The following is a 19625-nucleotide window of genomic DNA, read 5'->3' as shown; positions in this document are numbered from 1 at the left end:
GTAGAGCCCTGCTTCCAGTATTTCCCTGGTCCAAAGCCAATTTCCCCCTCCTCTCACACTCCCACATTTGGCTTAGACAGAACATCAATCTGCAATGCTCCTCATCTCTATTGCTCTTTTGAGTAGACAAAAATATATTGGATAGAGTTTCGCTCCACCTACTACTTCCTCCCTTCATTAAAAAAAGAAAATTAAAAAAGAAATTACCAAAAAAAAATCCCCAACTGTTATTTTCTCCTTTCATTTCACTCCCTAGTCCTCAGCGCTTCCTCTCCATTTCTCAGCCATAAATCAGGCCTTTCTGGAGTTTCCATGTCCAAATGCACAAGGACAATATGCATGTGGGTACTTTTCAGTAAGAAGTCAATGTTCTATAATTTAATTTTCTCCTCTGACATTAAACCTGCCATTCTTTGCGTAATCAGAGTGATAAATGCAGAGTCAGAGTTCATCTTCTTGACATTAGTACCTATCAGTACTCCAAATGCAAACAACTGTGACATTAGACTTTATAAAAATTACCAAGCACACCAACTTCGCTTAATTAAACCATTTAAAAGCTGCTTTTGTTACATTTAATGAATGATATATTATACTGCAATGAAACATGCAGCAATACAAATACTTCACAATGGTCCCAATTAAGACTCACTTCACTTATGCCAATTGCCAACACAAGTATTCCACACTTCATTCAGTTTGTGCATTTTAAATGAACTGGTTAGTGAGAAGGGTGCTTCTTTGCTAATGAGTTTTGTAATCAAGGCATCTATTTTAATTTCAAATTGGTTAGATTGGGGGAAATTGCTAGACTAAATGACTGGTACTAATTAGGATTATAAAAATATTCATCATGCCATGGAATTAACATGGGGGTCTGATTTTCCTATATTTGCATATTGCTTGAATTTTGGGGGAAAAATCTTGACAAATTGTCTTCTCTTTAGCAAATTGAACAAACACTATATCTGTTTTAGCCTTTCTTTTCATTTAAAGCATAATACATATTCATGGTTTGTAAATGAAGTTAAATGATTTCAACTTCTATCTTCATTACCGTATTAAAGATGTCTCTATAAACTTCCTTAAAAAACCCAGATTATAGTATTACCTATTTGAATAGCAAAGACTTATTTAATCTATATGTTAACTCAAACACTGGAACAAATGGATGGGAAAAGTGAGCAAAACTGCATGAAACCTGAAAACACACACACATACACAACTGCTTTGTTGTTTATTTTCTGCCAGGGGGAAATTATTCAGTCCTATGACTTATCAGGAAGCAATTTGATGACTTTTCTATTCAAGGTGCTACCCTGGTAAGTGCCATCAGCTGAGGGATGTGCTAGAAGTAACTAGATTCATCTGAAGATCTGGTCTCTGCCTGGCTGATTTTGTTGTGTCACTAGTACGGTGCTCTCTGAGGCTAAGCTTCAGGGTAGACTGGCCCCTATGGGATTCTGCCCCAGGTGGCGGAAAGTCTGTCCATCCACTAGTCAGAGTCAGGTGTGATGGTCATAGTTGAGGGTCTCAGCCAGATGCAGAGAGCAGGCCAGTCCCCTCTCTGTCGAGGTGACCTTGAGCAAATGGATACTGCTTTCAGGAGTCACATACTCACCTGTAACTTGGAAACAACAACACCCACTTTGCAGATCCCTATGAGAATTCAATGTAACCATGTACATAAAAGCACCCATTGGTGCCCATACACAGGGATACCTAAGGACGTATTTGCTCTGTTTCCAAGAAGCACTTACATGTTCAATACCGAGTAACATAACATGAGGAATATAAGAGTTACTAAGCGCAAATACCAATTCACTGCATATGTCTATATCTCTTGGCTCCAGAGTATTTGTTTCCATTAAAGCTGTCAAATCAAATAACCAAATGCCAAGTCAATTTTAGGATACAGTCAAAAAATTCATCTGAAAAACCACCAGAAGCAATCACTTTCTTAATATCTAACTATAGTGGGTGCTTCTAAATAATAAAACCTATATCTATCACTGAGTTGTAAATAATATGGCTTGAGGTTATATCCAAAAAGAATTTTTTTTGTTAGAAAAAAAACATAGTTCCTTGAGTTTCACAGTTCAAAAGGGACCATAGTGAGAGGCAAAGCTGAAGAAAAGAAAAACCTCAGACTTGATATATTCCAAGTCCAGGGAAATTTTCCTCTACACCACACCACCTCTTGAAAATGTAGTTAAATTATGATTTAAAGTGCTTTTACCTAAATTGACCTTATTCACACTTAAAATCTTTTTTTAAAGATCACTGTTTTATATGTGGGACTAAACATAAGTTATTCAAGGCAGCAAGGAGATCCAACCAGTCCATCCTAAAGGAAATCAATCCTGAATATTCATTGAAAGGATTGGTGCTGAAGCTGAAACTCCAGTACTTTGGCCACCTGGTGTGAAGAACTGACTCATTTGAAAAGACCCTAATGCTGGAAAAGATTGAAGGCAGGAGAAGAGGATGACAGAGGATGACATCGTTAGATGGCATCACCAACTCAATGGACATGAGTTTGAGTAAACTCCAGGAGTTGGTGATGGACAGGGAGGCCTGGCGTGCTGCAGTCAACAGGGTCGCAAAGAGTCGGACATGACTGAGAGGCTGAACTGAACTGAATTGAATCATAAAAGTAATCTAACGAAATAATACAAATTATAAAAAACAAATGGCTTAAAAAAAAAAAACCCTACAAACAATCCCATCATTTTAAGAGAACTCAGATAATATTTGGCAGTATCTTCTACCATTTTTATTTTTTTTCTTCTTCCTTCCCTCTTTGCTTCCTTCCTTCCTTCTTTTATCTTATTTGTCACATACTTATACTCAAAGCATACTACTTAATTTTCTATGAATCGTGTATGAATTTATATGTCTATATAATGTCTATGAGATATATAAGTACTAAATTGATATTAATATGTATCCATTTTGCTACATGGTCATCATAATCACCATTTTAATGGTTGCATGATATTTGGGTAAATGTACATACCCTGATTTAAAATCCCTTAGTGTTGGGTACTCAGTAAATTTCTATCCACACTTTATAAGTGATTTTGATAAACATTATTATGCCTAAGGCCTTTTGGTATTATTCTCTTGGTTCAGTCTCAGAAGTGAAGTAGCTGAATCAAGTTATGAAAACGTGTTTGTCTTCTGATACATTCCCAAGATGTTTTCCAGGAAGGAAAACTCATTTGCATGACCATCAATACAATTTCAGAATATGAGTTTCACCAAAAGCTTGTCAACACTAGGTATCTTCCTTATGGCACAGAAAGGAAAATATATTTAAATTAAAATGTATTAAATTAATTTTAAATGAGCATCTTTTAAAAGTTTCCTTATGAATTCTCTGGATTAACTAGACTTATTGAACGTCAATGAATTCTTGCCTTTGGCTTACACTAATCCTCTAATGCTAATATTTTTAAAGTCTCCTTCTCTGTCAGTTACCTCACTTGCTATTTTCCAACCTTTCTTCCAAGGAATTCATCTTGAGTCTATTTCTTCACCAGTTTAGCCAGCCATTAAAAATGACCCTACTGATAGCAGCTGGACTTGGGGTCAAAGGTAATAACTGAAAAAGTACATAAAGGGGATGATGCTGGGATTCCAATCATGTTATGCTTCTTGATCAGGGTGCTGGTTCTATAGGTGCATTCAGTTTATGAAAATTCAGTGAGCTCATGATATGTGCACTTTTCTGTATATATACATTATACTTTGATTTAAAACGCTTAAAGACTGACCCTGACGTTAAAAGGGCAGGTACCAGAGGGAGTGGTCAAGGTAGAGGCAGAGAATGGAGGGAAGATAGCAGATTTGGCCAGATCAGATCAGCCAGATCATAAGCCCAGGGAGGCTTGCAAAGGAAGGAATAAGCAGAAGAACTAGATTCAACTGGAAAACTGGAAACCTAGGGTCAGAATGAGGCAAAGGGATGGGAGTTAGGGACAGTGGGCAGCAGCGTGAGCACAGAGGACCAGTGCACACGTGAAGGTAAGGTCACTCCATGCAGGAAGGGGTGGAGGAACACAGGGAAGGTCACACGCAACCAGAAGAGACTGCATCACACAAGCCCTTGCCCACCTACTCCTATAGTCACCTCTTTCACCAAAGTATTGCCACACCTGAATTTCTATCATGAGAGCATAACTGCTTCAGGAAAGGTGTTGTTGAGAAGAAATACCTGAATGCCCTTCTTAATACATATTATATGCTGCACTTTCCATTAATTATTTTAGCAAATGTTCTTTTCCTGACTGAAAGGTGTCAGGTTACCAAAAGCGACACCTAGAAGGTAGAGGCAGGGACCTGAAGTCTGGGACATGGTATAGAAAAGGCAGGCTTGGGAAGATAAAGACTTGCTGAAGTCTGTTCCTTTGAGCCAGCATCCTTAGAGCAATGTTGCAAAGACTAGAGATTCTTACTGCACCACCCTCACTCAATGCAAGTTAATATTGTGCAGTAAACCAGTTTTGTCATTCAGAACTCAGCGCAAATACGTTAATGCTAACATCTGAATAACACGGTGGTTGTGCCACCTTTTTTTAATACAAAATAGGGCCATTCTCTCTCAGTCCACTGTTTTTGTGTTCACCTTCAGGAAAGTGGCCTCCTGGAAACTGGTGTTTCTATGGTGATGGAGACAGCATATTTCTATTGTATGGATGAGACATCTGTGAGAGCAGTGTGGGCTCACCCTAGGTGAGAGGGGCTATGGATTTTCCTTTCTCCTCTTCAGTGGTAGACAAGTGATTTTATAGGCATGGAAGAGGACCCAATGAAAATGCAGTGTCTCTCTCTCTAAATAAAAGGTACCTTTTGTCCCAGTCTTATTCCATAGGGAATAGGCTTCAACACCACAGCCAGCCTAACATAATTTCCAACAGTGTCGTCCTCACCAGCTGGGGAGCCACGAAGCCTTTCTGTCAATGGCTACTGAGGAAAGTTACCATCTCTGGCTAATCCTGAAGGCTCTAAGCACAATTACATTTCTAATCAGAGGGTTTTTATGAGAATATAAATGAAAGAAACTTCTTCATTTGTACCAGCATTTCAGAAGTACAAATTTAAACTTCCCTTTGAGTTTTCAGGCCTTCTACGCACTAGATACACCCTAACTCACTAGTGTCCTGCTCATGGCAGCCCATCCCCTCCACTGCAGACCCTGTTTTGCCAGTGACCAGGCCCAGAGGAGACTGGTGGACTACAGCTCATGGGGTCACAAAAGAGTCAGACACGACGTAGCGACTAAACAACAATGCCCAAGATGGCATCAGTTTCTTAACCAGCTTGTCACTCTGTCAGCTGCTATTGAACTTAGTGCGTGGCCAGCAATAAAAGAAAACACCCATAGCTGCACACCCACCCCCCTCCCAATCACCATACAGCAACCCTTCATTATGTGTGCTACTGTTTCAGAAAGTAGTTTTTACATTGAAATTTCAGGCAATTCTAGACTAGTCTAGCCCAGAAGCGTCTGAAAAAACAATCAAGTCTGAAATCCCATTGAGATTCTCATTTCTGATGGCCAAAGCCAGCCAGGTGTGTTACAGTTTCATTTTGCCAAGAAGACAAATGATAACAGAGAGCCCTGCAACCCCACCTCTCAGGCAGGAAAACAGCTATTATCAACTCTGCATCTCTGCGGAAGGCCCCCTGTCCAGGTTGTATGCATCTGTGAATACATGATCATGTGCCCATTCAAAAAACTATACTGAGTTCCTTGTCAAAATGAGGGATTGTTTTTAAAAATCAGCCTTCTGTAACTATGAGAACAACACCTATCTTTTTAAAGGACTGCAATGTCCTCAAAACCTATCTCAAAATCTTTTCAAAACTTCTCGGTCTCAGTAAGATTATTGAGCCCTCCAGCTAATTCAAAATATCACAAAGTGAGTTGTTTCAGTCGTTAGCAAGGAAACAGTCTGATGGAAGCAAAAGAGAATACTGCCTTCTAAATAATTGGTAAATACACAGCTGTCCTAAGATGTTCTAGAGCTTTGGTTCTGAGAGGAGAGGAGTAGCTTTTCTTTTATGATATCCAATTTGGTCAACCATAACCTATTATTTCTGCTGTGCTTTTTTTAAACCTCCAAGATTCTTATAAAAACATCTCCAAGATACTTGTACACAGGGAAGAATCTCATCTTTACTGAGTCAGTTAATATTAAAATGCAAGATGGCAGAAGAATCTGTAAGGCAGAGGGGAGGTGGCATAGGGGGTAATAGGACCCACAGTATAGCCAGAACAGAAGGACTTGATCAAAGGCCCACGTCACACTGAGAAGGACACAGAAGGACTCTGTGAGACTGGGACACGTCAGAATTGAAGAGGTATGATCCTCTCACAGGGTCAAGTGCAAGGTACATTTGCCCTACCTCCACACACTTTCATAGCTTTGGAAGTTGGAAGGCTGGATCTCTTTCACCGCCAACCTGGCCCTGACCAGCAAAAGGTAGCCAAGTTTCCCAGGGGATTCACAAGCTGCCAGCCAGCATCTCAATGAACACAAGATTATGTGCACTCTCAATTTCTAGACACAATTTTGTTCTATCCAGAAGGTATTTCCTTAATTCTCCAGCAGTGCCTTTATTGAGTGAGAGCTCCTGGCAAGTTTCCTACAGCTTTGGGGTAGCAATTTGGAAGGTAGAGCAATTGGATACTGTCCTTTTAAAATATCATTCAATTAGGTCTTTTGTAATACATACAACGTAAAGAGATAGCCTTACAGATTCTAAAGAAATTGCTAGTGCATTTCATCAAAGGCACAATAATGGAAACATCGATTCTCTCCTCACCACAAACATCTCCCTTTGATGCTGCAGTTACCTTAATACAAGCACTTTTCATTTTCTTTGGAAGGAGCCCGTGCCTCAATGCACGCATGTCAGAGAAGGCTGCAGTCTGAAATGAGACATTTGTATATCAATCTCGGCTACCCTTGCATATTCATTTGCTGCTCCAGAGCATCCCTCTCCTTGACTCTAAACCAATAAATTATTCCCAAATAAAGAAAAACTCTGCTGTAACCTGAATGCCTGGATGATGTTTTATGGCATCTCTACAAATGTTGCCGGGGGCATCATCGGCTTTCTCACACCATTTATTTAAAAGAGTGGCAGGGCACCAGTTAGAAACTTTATGGGCCTAAAGAACATTCAGCCACTTCACACAAAAGATGTCAACAAGAAAGAGAGCTTAAGGAAGAATGCACCCGGAAATGTTCAGTGTAGTTAGGAAAATCCATCAGTGCACACTGCCACATTTGCAAATATTTTCACCAGGTGAAAAAGCAACCACCGAGTCAGAAGCTATCTTGAATGCATTATATCTGTAAGGGTACTTCACAACCAATGCTGTAGATGTTCTCAGTGCTGTGGAACTGGAGAAAAGGAATACTTCTATATTGCATTTGGTTTATCAACCTCTTGGCATGAGATGTCTGCTGCCTAGCTTGTCTAACCTAGCTTGTCTCTGCCTAAGTAAAAACATGGTTTAAGAGTTTCATCTAAATAAATTATCAGACAGCGATTTAATAACATCTAAATGATTTATTTTTTTTCAACATATCTTCAAAATTCCTGGCTTTACTAAGCATTTAAACAGACATTTGGCTATCTGACATTTGGGTAAGTCTTTCACACAATATCCATCTGATGCCATGAAAGAAATGTATTTGCAATGGTTTTTGCTCTGCAAATGTCATGTGGGTGTCCTTAGGGAATTGCATTTAGCACCTGATGCCCACCATGAGGCTCTATTAATGAGAGGTATAAAGGTTATGTCGAAATTATTGTTTAAAAGTGCTGACACCTCATACACACACACTCACATTTACAAATTACAGATTCAAACATATAGTGAGGAGCAACTGTTTCAGGACTTGAGAGAACAGAGACAAGAAACTATTTCAACAACATTATTCTGTAGACAACTCTACGTAAGATAGTATTCATAAGTATCCATTCCCTTTCACTGATTGATTCCACAACATTGTGACGTAATAGTTTGGCATCACACACTGTACTGAGGTTCTGGAAAAAGTAGGAAATACAAAGAACAACTAAATTCTCTTCTCATAGATAGAAATTGATCAACTATAAAGGGCTCATTACCATAGCAATGCATCCATCCACTAACTCATTTGCTTAACAAATATTTGTGCTGTGCTTAGTAGCTCAGTTATGTATGATTCTTTGCGATCCGGTGGACTGTAGCTCTCCAGGCTCCTCAGTCCATGGGGATTCTCCAGGCAAGAATAACGGAGTGGGTTGCCAGGCCCTCCTCCAGGGCTCTTCCCAACTCAGGGATCGAACCCAGGTCTCCTGCATTGCAGGCTGATTCTTTACTATCTGAGCCCCCAAGGAAATCCAAACTTTCAAATATAACAAGTATTTACTGGTCATTATTAAATGGCAGGCACTGTCCTAGAGACTGATGCTACAGCAGTGAGTGAAAGTAGACACAACCCTGCTGTCCTGGAACTTGCAATCTAGGGAGAAATGCAAATGATGCCAAGTGCGCATCAGTCAACAGAAAAATCTCAACCATGGCAGGTATTCTGAAGGGAAGTGTGCATAGCCTTGTAAGAAAGAACATCAGGGGAGATTTAACTTTGTCAGAGAGCTTAGGGACGATGTCCTGTGGAAGTGATGTCTGAGATCTGACAGTGAAGAGGTTTACTGTATGGAAGATCCCAAGCCCAGGAAAGGGAGCAAGGGAGAGAGTTGTGGGGAGGGACTGAAGATGGTCACTGAAGTACTAACAGTGAGTTAGAAGACAGAAGGAGGGACCATACCAAGTGGGTGCTAATACAGCCTACTGAGGACTTCGGGCTAATCTGTGAGCAAAGAGAAGATGCAGAAGGAATTTTAGCAAAGGCATGAAATCAAAAGATCTACATTTGGGAAATATATAGTTCAAGTTATAGGATGAACATATACTGTAAGAACTATTGGGGGTACCTCCTAGGTTTCTTACTTTTGCAACTGAATGAATATAATTAGTGAATACTGGAAGAGAACCAGCTTAGATGTGGGAAGATCAAGAGTTCATCTTTGGAATATGTTGAATCGAAAGGCTTCCAAGATATATAGTAGACAAAGTCAAGTACACTGCTGGATATATGTGTGGATCTGAAGCTCAAAGGGGAGGACTCATTGGGGTACTCTATCTTGAATGTACTTTTAGAAAACAATGAAATGGACATATTTGAGGCTTTCCTCCCTTTGCTAAACTGAGAACAATAGTATGTTCCAATTCAAGTCAGTATGGTGTAATAGGATAGGCCTAGACTTGAAGTCTGACAATAAGCTTCCAAGTTCTGGCTCCTCTAGCTACCAGGTGAGTGGTTTTGAACAAGTTCCTTGACTTTTCGGCACTTATGCTTACTTCAGTCTCCATAAAATTATTTTGAATACACATTTCCCATTTATAGCACAGGGTTTGTTTGAAAGGTTAAATGAGTAAAATCACACACAAAAAATCTTAAACCTATGAAATGACAAATGGCATTGTCATTAATGGAATATACCCACCTGCATATTTTGATATTAAAGACTAAAAAGGAAAGTTAGATGCTGCAGACACAATCAATGTAGTCAGAACAATGCAATGTCACTGAATACCCTTGTATATATGGACTGAGTAAACAGGCAAGTGCTTCTCATGGGGTGGTACCTGGGTGACAGGATGTAAATGAAAGCAGTATTTGTTCACCTTTTGATCCAGACTGTAGGCCAGTACCCAGTCCTCTTGCTTGGGGTGAAAGAGCAGACTCTGGATGTAGAAGGTGAGCCGGTATTTCTGATAGGTTGCCCCTTCATCTGAGCTGATCAATATGCTGCTCTCTATCTCAGGATCACTAAGAAGCATGATCTAAAGAAAGGAAAGAGAAGAAAATATAGACAGAGTCAGTAGCAGAGAATAAATACAAGAAATTAAAGCATAAAGTCATTTCTACTTATATATCACAGCACAGAAAAGGGCATCTGGGTCTCTAGATGAAATACTGGTATTTTTTTTTTTCCTAATTCAGTCCTTTACTGGTGAACTGAGCTAAAATACTGTGCAAGGTTAGGTCTGCATACAAATGAGGCTTCATTTTTCTGATGTCCGTCTTCTAAATACTTTCATTTTTGATATTTATACCTGCATGTATTAGAAGTTTATTCTTACGGTCCTCTGTCCCTTGACCTTGGGACCATCACACCTCTGTCTTTTCGTCTTCCCTCTGTCAATTCTCCACATGACTCTCCATCATTCTCTTGCTCTTAAGTCATGAAAAAGACCCCACTGTTTTGTTCCTTCTGAACAGTTATAAAGATTTAATTGATTTAGGTGGTTTCATGATCCCTTTGCTCTAGTTGTTTTCCAAAGCACATATCCCTGAAGGTCATTTTGGACTGATGTTCAAGAAAGTCTGTCCTTCCCAAGCCGAATGCACAGGGTGGTAGAGTGAACAGACACTGGCATCTGAGATGGCAAGTCCAGGTCTCAACACTTCTCTGCATACTGTCACCTAGGAGCATTATTTAACTTCTAGAGGCCTCGGTTTTCCTCAACAATAACTGGGTCTGATGATACCAGAATTGGCTTTGAATGCTTGGCATAATGCATATTCTTGACAAGTGACAACTATGGTTACTATCAACCTCTCAGGAGTCAAAAGTCTTCTACTCATAGGACCTCAGTGGCATTGGTCTCACTAAATGTGTGAGTGACTTTTCAGTATTTAAATCCAATAGACACTCAGACTATCTTTTCCTTAGTTAAACTCTTTGCAGTCTTTGTGGCCACCGACAATTCCATCCTTCTGGAAACATTTTATTCCAGGGGCTTCTGTAACACCATACTTGTCTTGGTTTTCCTTTCTACCTCTTTTGAATACTCAACTTTCTCTGATTATCCTTATAGTATAACCATTCCTCAACCCTCAGTTTTGACCTTCTCTTTTCACTAGATACTTTGTTCCTCAGTGACCTCTTCCACTCTCATTTTTATTTTTTCGTTACCACTATTCTGGGGACAATTCATAAATTAAAAGTTAATCCAAGATTTCCTCTCAGTTTCAGACTTGAACACTAAGTGTTCTGGCACCATCTTCAGTTTGACTCTCCCACAACACCTAAAACTCAGCATGCCGCAGGATACTTTATCCAAGCCCTCGTCTCCACCCCGAGTGTTTCCTAGTGCAGTCAGTGTTTCCACCAGTCACCCATGTGATGCCAAATGCCCGAGGTTCATCCCCAACTCTGCTTTCTCATTCACCTCCTATAATTATTAGTCTCTAAGCTCTGCATATTTTACCTACTAATTAACTCTAAAATCAGATCCATTCTCTCCCTGCCCATTGTGGTTATGTTAGTCCAAAATGTGACCATTTCTGTATTGGATTCCTGTAAGATACCCCTAGTACCTCTCACAGATTCAACCAGTATTCCTCCAATTCACTTTGTATACTGTGGCCAGAATAATCTAAAACCATTCAATGACTTATCTTTGATTTCCCTATATCCTAAAATTCTTAAAATGGGTTGACATATCTGCCCCTTGTGCATGTGTATCATTCCATCATTAGCACAGCTCTTCTGACCTTTATCATCTAGCTCAACCCAACTTCCTTGAGTTCCTAATGTTTGTTAAGTGACTTAATAAGCAAATGAGTTCATTTCCTCTTGCAATTTGTCCTGTCATGGACTGTACTGCTACTAGTTGTTAGGGTTACAGCTACACACAGTCTGCACCATGGGGTCCAAAGTACCAAGTAAAGTCAAAGAAACATTTCCATATGCTTCTAAAATGAAACTCCTGAACAGTAGAGTTTTAAAAATTTACCAATAGTATATATCAGTATTAAAAACTAAGCTTGACACAAATTCAATGCCTTTAACTGCTAAGATTCATAGTCATTTTCCTTTTTTGTTCCATTACAACTTCCAAGACAAGCTTACTTTCTTTTTCTCAAATATTTGCTTTGGCTTCATTGAAATAAGTTATTACTAGTTATCAGCAAATTTTTGAGAAATAGATGCAGTAGAGGCAGTCTAGTTTCTTTTCTTTTTTTTTATTCATGTGTGAATAATCTAGGACGAAAGTTCTTAGATAGAATAACTGTAGACAGAATAAATGTCTCCTCCCTTGGCACTGTGAAGGGTAAGGACTGCTGGGAAAAGCACCCTGCTGACCTTGAAAAAACCTCAGAGGATGCATCCATGCTCCTTGAAGACCGCGAGGACAAATATACTGGGAAAGGATGAGGCTTTCATAACTACTCTCTCTCGCCAAGTACTGATGGGCTACATAACAGGCAATGAAATAATTTCTCCCCTGGTGCAGAGAAATTAAACTGCTTCTTTTATGCAGGTATAAAGAAGTTTCATGCCTATGATTTTAATTAGAAGATAAGACCAACATCATAAATGAAATTTATTTTATATACCATGAGTTGCAATAGGGTTACCATCAAGCATCTAGCGCAATGTACTCTCTTCTTCTAGCCCTCTTTCTTCCTGCACACACCTTCCATACTTGCATATACAAAGCACATTAATCTGCACACAACACAAATGTTACAGGTATGTGTACACACATATGCTTACATGTACACCTCTGTGGCACATTTATGCATACATATGTACAGAAAAGCAATTACATATAAGGTGTATTGACATTGTGAGTTGGTTTTAGGGGACCCTTTTTGGCAAGAGTACATTTTTATTGCAATCTTTTTCTGAAATCCTTTTATATACTTTGATATCACTGGCAGTATCTATATTCAATCTAGTGTCTGAGAAGAATGGCAGGAGGGATGTAGAAACCTACATGTTTTAGATTTCTGACCTATGCTGGGTACTTTATAGGATATTTTATCGAAACCTCAAACCAATTATGCGATGTATCATTATTTGTGTTTTACAAGTAAGGAAACAGGCTCAGAGGAGGAAAGTAACTTGCCTATTACCCCCTCTAACAGATTCAAATGTCACCACCTTGAGTCACATACACACAGACTAATACTAATGCTTTGCTACACCTTGAAAAGCACTTTGTCATCTTTACCAAGGGAAAAGGGAAAGTCAAAGAAGCAGCTTTTTATTCTTTTTTTAAGCATCTCTAAGAAACTGGCTCAGTGGTAAAGAATCCGCCTGCAATGAAAGAGACACGGGTTCAATTCCTGGGTCAGGGAGGTCCCCTGGAGAAGGGAATGGCAACCTACTCCAGTATTCTTGCCTGGGAAATTCCATGGACAGAGAAACCTGGCCGGCTATACAGTCCATGGGGTCACAAAAGAGTTGGACATGACTTCGTAACTAAACAACAACAAGAAATCTACACACAAAAAAAGCAGTTTCAAAAAAGCCCCTTTCCTCCTCTGACTCATTCAACTTTGGTGAAGAGGACACGAAGAATTAAATGAATAGGAATGCAAAGGGACAACAGAATGTTAGTTCTTGAAAAAGAAAAAGTGAAAAAAAAAAAGAAAGAAAAAGAGGGAACCATAATATTAACATAAGTGGAATCAGAAAGCAAAGCCTCAGTAGAAGTTAAGCCTCAAAGTAAAATATATATATCTTGTATGACTCTACATAACGACTTCTATACCTACATATATAATGAAAATCACTCCACGTCCACCCAAATTGTTACTGGGAAGCAGGGATTTCAAAGGTAAAGAAAGGTCTACAAGGACAAAGCAGGTAAACTAAGTGAGCAAAGCAGATAAGGCAAGACAAGAAGCAGTAAGTACTTTGTCAACATAGAGAGTGCACACATTTCCTTAAAATGTTTAAAATGAGATTGTTACCAAAAAACATTATACTCACATTAAATATCATCTGTGAGCTAAATTTGTGATATAGGTATATGACTCTTGGCATAGTTATGAGAGTTTCATCCTAAAAAGAAATTTACAACCCTTGCCTTTGAACCCCTAATTGTAGGTATATATGTAGAAAGTCTATGGCAATACAGGTTCAGACATCTGTGAATTCTGTATTTATGTGATTTTGATAGAATGAGCAGGAAAGAGTTCCCAATGGAGATTTGTTTGTTTTGTTTTATTTGGATTTTGCTTCAGTTTGGCTTTGATTCTTTATCCAGCTTGTCCTGATACAAGATATGCATTGGGTATATACATATGCTGGAAGAGAAGGGGGTCTTTCAAACATGAACACAGTTATCAATGCTATAGGCTCTAGGGCAGCTGTCCTGGGTTCACATATCCAGTCTGCTACTTTATGTGTAAACGTGAGGATATTACCCAGTTTTTCCAATCAGTTACCTCATCTAAGAAAAATACTGTTAATAATCATGTTTAACTCACCATGCTATTGAAAGGATTAAATGAAATAATGACTAAAGAGCTTAGCATAGGGCCACAACTGCTAAATAAACATGAATGCTTATCTATAAATTACCCAGAATAAGAACATAACTAAAGGCAGAAGTAATGCCAAATAGGTTGGAGATTTACGGATTATTTGCCTCTGTCATGACTCCCCTCATTCCAGAATTTTGTTGATAAAAACCTAAGGGGTGGGTGGCGGGGGTAAAGAGGAAATGCTGTTCAATGACCATAAAGTTTTAGGCCTGCAAGATAATCAAGTTCTAGAGATCTGTTGAACAGCATTGTACCTGTAGTTAACAATACCACATTGCACAATTGGAAGAGGAGAGTATAAATCTCACATTGTGCATTATCACAATTTAAAAAAAAAAATGTGAAAGGATGGGGGAAAACAAAACTACATTCTACACTTATTTTCCATGCATTTTACATTCCTGGCAACATTTTAAGAAAAGCACACTCTATTAGCAAATATAAAACACCACCAAAATGAACACCAATCAGTACGCAATTGTGAACTCACTAAATACAATTGCACTCTGAATGACCACTCTCATCTCTTCAGTGGGAGGCTCTGGCCCATGAAGGAATGAAACATACCTTAGGGGTAAGAACATAGCTAAACATTCCTTGGGAGTAAGAACCTCACACAACCTATCTCTTTGAATTGGACTATTCCCTGTACATGGGTTGTCCATACCTCAGATTAGAGATGGACAAGTTTTAGAGTTTATCAATATACATATGGTCCTTTTATCTTTTAGTAGGAAATTCCTGGTAAGGTTGAATAACGGTGGTCCTAATTTTAATGCTGGGTTGCAAATTACAAGGGACACAGGTGGAAGTCTTGAATCAGGCAGAGATTTTGCTTCACTAACCTAGATTTTCAAAGGCCTATAAAGCTTGTTTGTGTTTAAATCAATCAAAATCTGTACTGGAAATGTCAAAACCCTCCCCAGAAATCTTTCTAGAATGCCTACCTTCCTGCTGCTGGGTAAGTCTTAAGGCACTCAAATTAAAAAATTAATGAATATGTTAATTTATTCAGTTGCCATTCTCCTGTGTATGATCTACAAAATGGGATGAAAGCTATAGGTTTCTCAGCCTCTCACTCTGCCAGAGTTTCCAGAAATGCAAAGGAAACAAATTGTAATTCAATGCTTTGAAAACAGTCTCTGAATAGGAGTAAGCAGACTTCCACTGAACAGAAAAGGAGAAATGCTATAATTTACTGTATAATTGAGTCCTAATGGGAGACTCTTAAGAGCTCAGTAAGAAATAACAATAATATCAATACAAGCTCACAAAGAGTATAAGACACATTCTTTAGGCTGACCCCTAAACCTACTGACATAATCGATATGTTGTTGAATATTGGTTTACAAACAAATAGAGCCTGTTACAGATAAGGCTGTTAATCACAATATAACAATATATTACCAGTATTCACCCCCACCACCATCTATCTATTTACCTCTCTAACATTTCCTCTTATAGCAGAGGTTATAGCTGGTAGGAAAAGGGGTTGCCCCCAGGGGATATTCAACAATGCATGGAAACATTCTTTTTCTATTGAATCATAATTAACATACAATATTATATTAGTTTCACATTTACAACTTGGTGATTTATATTTTAATACATTCTGAAATTGCTTCAGTAAGACCAGATACCAACCTGTTACCATACGAAGTTATTAGAATATTACTGACAATGTTCCTTATGTGTACTTCACCTCCTTCATAACTTATTATTTTATAGCTGGAACTTTGTACTTCTGATCCCCTTCACTTATTTCTCCATTCCCCATCCATGGAGACATTTTAATTGTTACAACTGTGGGGTAGGGGAGAGAGTAACTGGTATTTAGTGGGTAGAGGCCAGATATGCTGCCAAATAATTACAATGCACAGGACAACACCAGACAACCAATAATTATCTAGGACAAAACGTCAAGAGTGCTGCTATTGAGAAGACTTGTTACCACATTTGTGCATTTATAAGTGTATGTATATATATGTGTGTGTGTGTGTATATATATGTGAGTGTATATATACATACACACATATGCACACATATATATACCTATTTAGGGGAAAATATGTGAACTACATATACATTCTTCAGATAGAACATCAATGCATATTTATGCTTATGTGCATGTCCCTTTCACTCGTTACCATTTATACATGCCATTCTCTTTGCCAAGATTAGACTCCCCACCTTTTCAGCCCTACCCATTATATTAAGTATATTTCTACTTATCCTCCAGAAATTAACTCAAGCATCACCAGTAAAGCAACAATAATTGAGTCCGATCAGGAAAAAATATATAAAAATAACAAAATCAACAACAATAAAAAATAACTCAACTAAAAAATGAGCAAAGGACTTCAATAAACATTTTCCCCAAAGAAATACAAAACATATTTTTGATGAGGATTTAAGGAAATTGGAACCCTTGTGCATTGTTGATGGGAATTTAAAATAGTGTAACTGCTCTGGAAAACAGTATCATAGTTCCTCAAAAAATAAAAAAATGGAATTACATATGATCTAGCCTTTTCCCTTCTGGATATATAGCCTAAAGAACTGAAGGCAAGATCTTGAAGAGAGATTTGTACACCCCTGTTCATAATATCATTATTAACCACAGCCAAAATGTGGAAGCAACCCGTGTCTACTGATGGAAGAATAAACAAAATGTAGTATATACCTATATTGGAATATTATTCAGTCTTAAATAGGAAGGGGATTCTGACACATACTACAACGTGGATTACATGTAAAGACATTATGCTAAATGGAATAAACCAGTCATAAAAAGACAAATACTATATGATTTCCACTAGAGTAATTACACTAGTCAAATTCATAAAGAGAGAAAGTAGAAAAATTACAGCCAGGAGTTGGGGGAAAACAGAAAATAAGGAGTTGTTTAGTGGGCACAGTTTTACAGATGGAAAGCATTCTGGAGACTGACTGCACAACAATGTGAATGTGCTTAACAATTCTGAACGCACATTTAAAAACAGTTAAACTATGTGCTATGTGTATTTTACCACAGTTTAAAACACAAGGTTAGATATGAAATGAGATGAATCAATGGGTTGAGAAAACTTGAAACTAATCAGAATGAATAAACACTATTCATTCAACCATTCTTTACAGACTCTTTACTTTATGCCAGGCTCTACTATAGGGTCCAGGATAAGAGCAGTAATCAAAGCAAGTGAAAACCCGGCCCTCACAAAGCTTGCATCCAAGTGAGGGAAGAACAGAAAATAAGTAAGTAAATAAGTAAAATATATAGCTTCTCAGATGGTAATGAGTACTTTAGAGTAAAATAAATCAGGAAAGGAGACAGGAAGTGTTGAAGTTGGGGGGGGGGGGGGGATCTGAAGTGTGAAGCGTGAAGAGCAGGGTCAGGAAAAGCCTCACTGAGAAGGTGACATTTCAGAAAGGATGTAGGAGTCCGGAGAGCTAGAACAGAACAAAGGTGGCAGAGTGCTGAACGTGGCGGGGCAGTAAGTGATACGAGCATCCTGGCTTTATTCCAGTGATGTGGAAAGCATTGATGGGCTTCCAGCTAGGCACTGGAGCCTACAGCTTATATTTTGATCCTTTCACTATGGCTGAATAGAGGATTGTGAGAGGCAGGGAACAGCAAGGAAAGAATCAGAGAGACCAGTAGGAGGCCACTGAAACAATCCAAGTGGGAGAGACTGTCAACACGGGGCCATCTCAGTTTCTGAGATGTGGTCCATCTGTGGGTATAAAGGAAAAGTCAAAAGGGTCCTCTTACAGAAGAGCTGCGGGGAGTAAGAGAAACTGAAGAGTGCATTAGAAAGCTTTATACTTGTATGTTCATCTTTGTGTTGCTTATCATGATCAAAAATCAGAAATAACCCAAATGATCAGGCAGATTTTTGGTCTGAACAAGTGGGAAAACAGAACTGGCCTTTATGAGACAGGAAAGCTCATGGGAGGAGCAGATGGCGGGCTGTAGAAATAAGGAGTATAATTTTGAAAAGGCTAGGTTTCAGATGCCTAATAGCCATCCAAAGCGGCTGAGGAGTAGACAGTAGATATACAAGGCTTATTTTCAGGAGATGGAGCTGACCTGCCGATAAGAATTTAGGAGACATCAGTGTTGGAATAGCATTTAAAAATATGAATCTGGAGATCAAGAAGACATGATAAAGATACAAAAGAGCCTGAGAACTGGGTTCTAGCATGCCACGGAAGAGTCAAAGAGATAGGGAGGGGCCAGAAATGGAGTGTGTGAAAGAGGAGCACCCAGAGTATGTTGTGTCCTCAAAACTTTGAAACCAAGGGAAGAAAATATATCTGAAAAGAGAGTTGTTCATCTATGTCAAATGTAGCTGACAGTTCAGTGGGATGAAATCTGGAGAACTGACCACTGAATCTAGCAATGCGGGGGATGCTGGTGACTATGGCAAAGGCAGAGGAGTGAAGCAGGCAGTCAGTGTTGATGCAAGTATAAATTGGCATGACTGTTCTGAAAAGCAATGTGGCAATAGGGAATAGGACTCATAAATATTCATAATTTTGACCCTATAATTTCTCTTCTAGGAATCTATCCAAGGAAACCATCAGGGACCCAATAAAAGGCTTATGCACCTGTGTGTTCATCTCAGTGTTATTTATAACATAAAGTATTGGAAACAATTCAAATATCTGATAGAATAATTAAAGTAGGCTAAATCCATTCAATGGAATATTATGCAGCTATTAAGTATGAACTCAAATAGCTTTATGACATGTGAAAAATAATCATATGTGGAAGCAGCACAGAAAAAACAGGCTGAAAACATATGAGGCATAATCTCAAATTCGTTAAAAATGGTTTCTATCTCATGCCCATATATATGCACAAAAGAATTGGAAGGAAAAACTCACTGCATGTTTAACAGTAGTTATTCCTGTGCGGCATGATCATGAGTAATTTTTTTCTTTACACTTTCCTATTTTTTCTCCTAATATTCTGCAATGAGCAGATATTACCTTTATAATGATGAACTGTTTCTTTCTATGCCCCCCTCCATACATAGATATTCATACACACACACACACATACACTCACACATTCACTCTTTCCCACTAGCCTTTTCAAGAATCCCAACAGAGTTATGCTACCCATTGTCTGCCCTTGGAAAAACTGAGAACCTGGACAAATATGTGTCCATACTGTGACCACTGTTCTGAGGGCAGAACAGG

At 38.6% G+C, this 19625-nt stretch overlaps 1 protein-coding gene across 1 annotated transcript in view; it reads right to left on the bottom strand.

Annotated features, from left to right (window-relative positions):
- SORCS3 (sortilin related VPS10 domain containing receptor 3) overlaps positions 1 to 19625 on the bottom strand; it is a 598500-nt gene that overhangs the window by 274350 nt on the left and 304525 nt on the right. The window contains exon 4 of the mRNA XM_065920112.1: positions 9755 to 9913. Within this exon, the coding sequence (XP_065776184.1) occupies positions 9755 to 9913 (159 nt within the window). The remainder of the gene's footprint in view (positions 1 to 9754; positions 9914 to 19625) is intronic.

This window comes from Muntiacus reevesi, chromosome 2 (genome assembly GCF_963930625.1).
Source record: "Muntiacus reevesi chromosome 2, mMunRee1.1, whole genome shotgun sequence".
Lineage (NCBI taxonomy): Eukaryota > Metazoa > Chordata > Mammalia > Artiodactyla > Cervidae > Muntiacus > Muntiacus reevesi.
The sequence above is the reverse complement of the archived record's forward strand: the minus strand, read 5'-3'. Positions and strand labels throughout refer to the sequence as shown.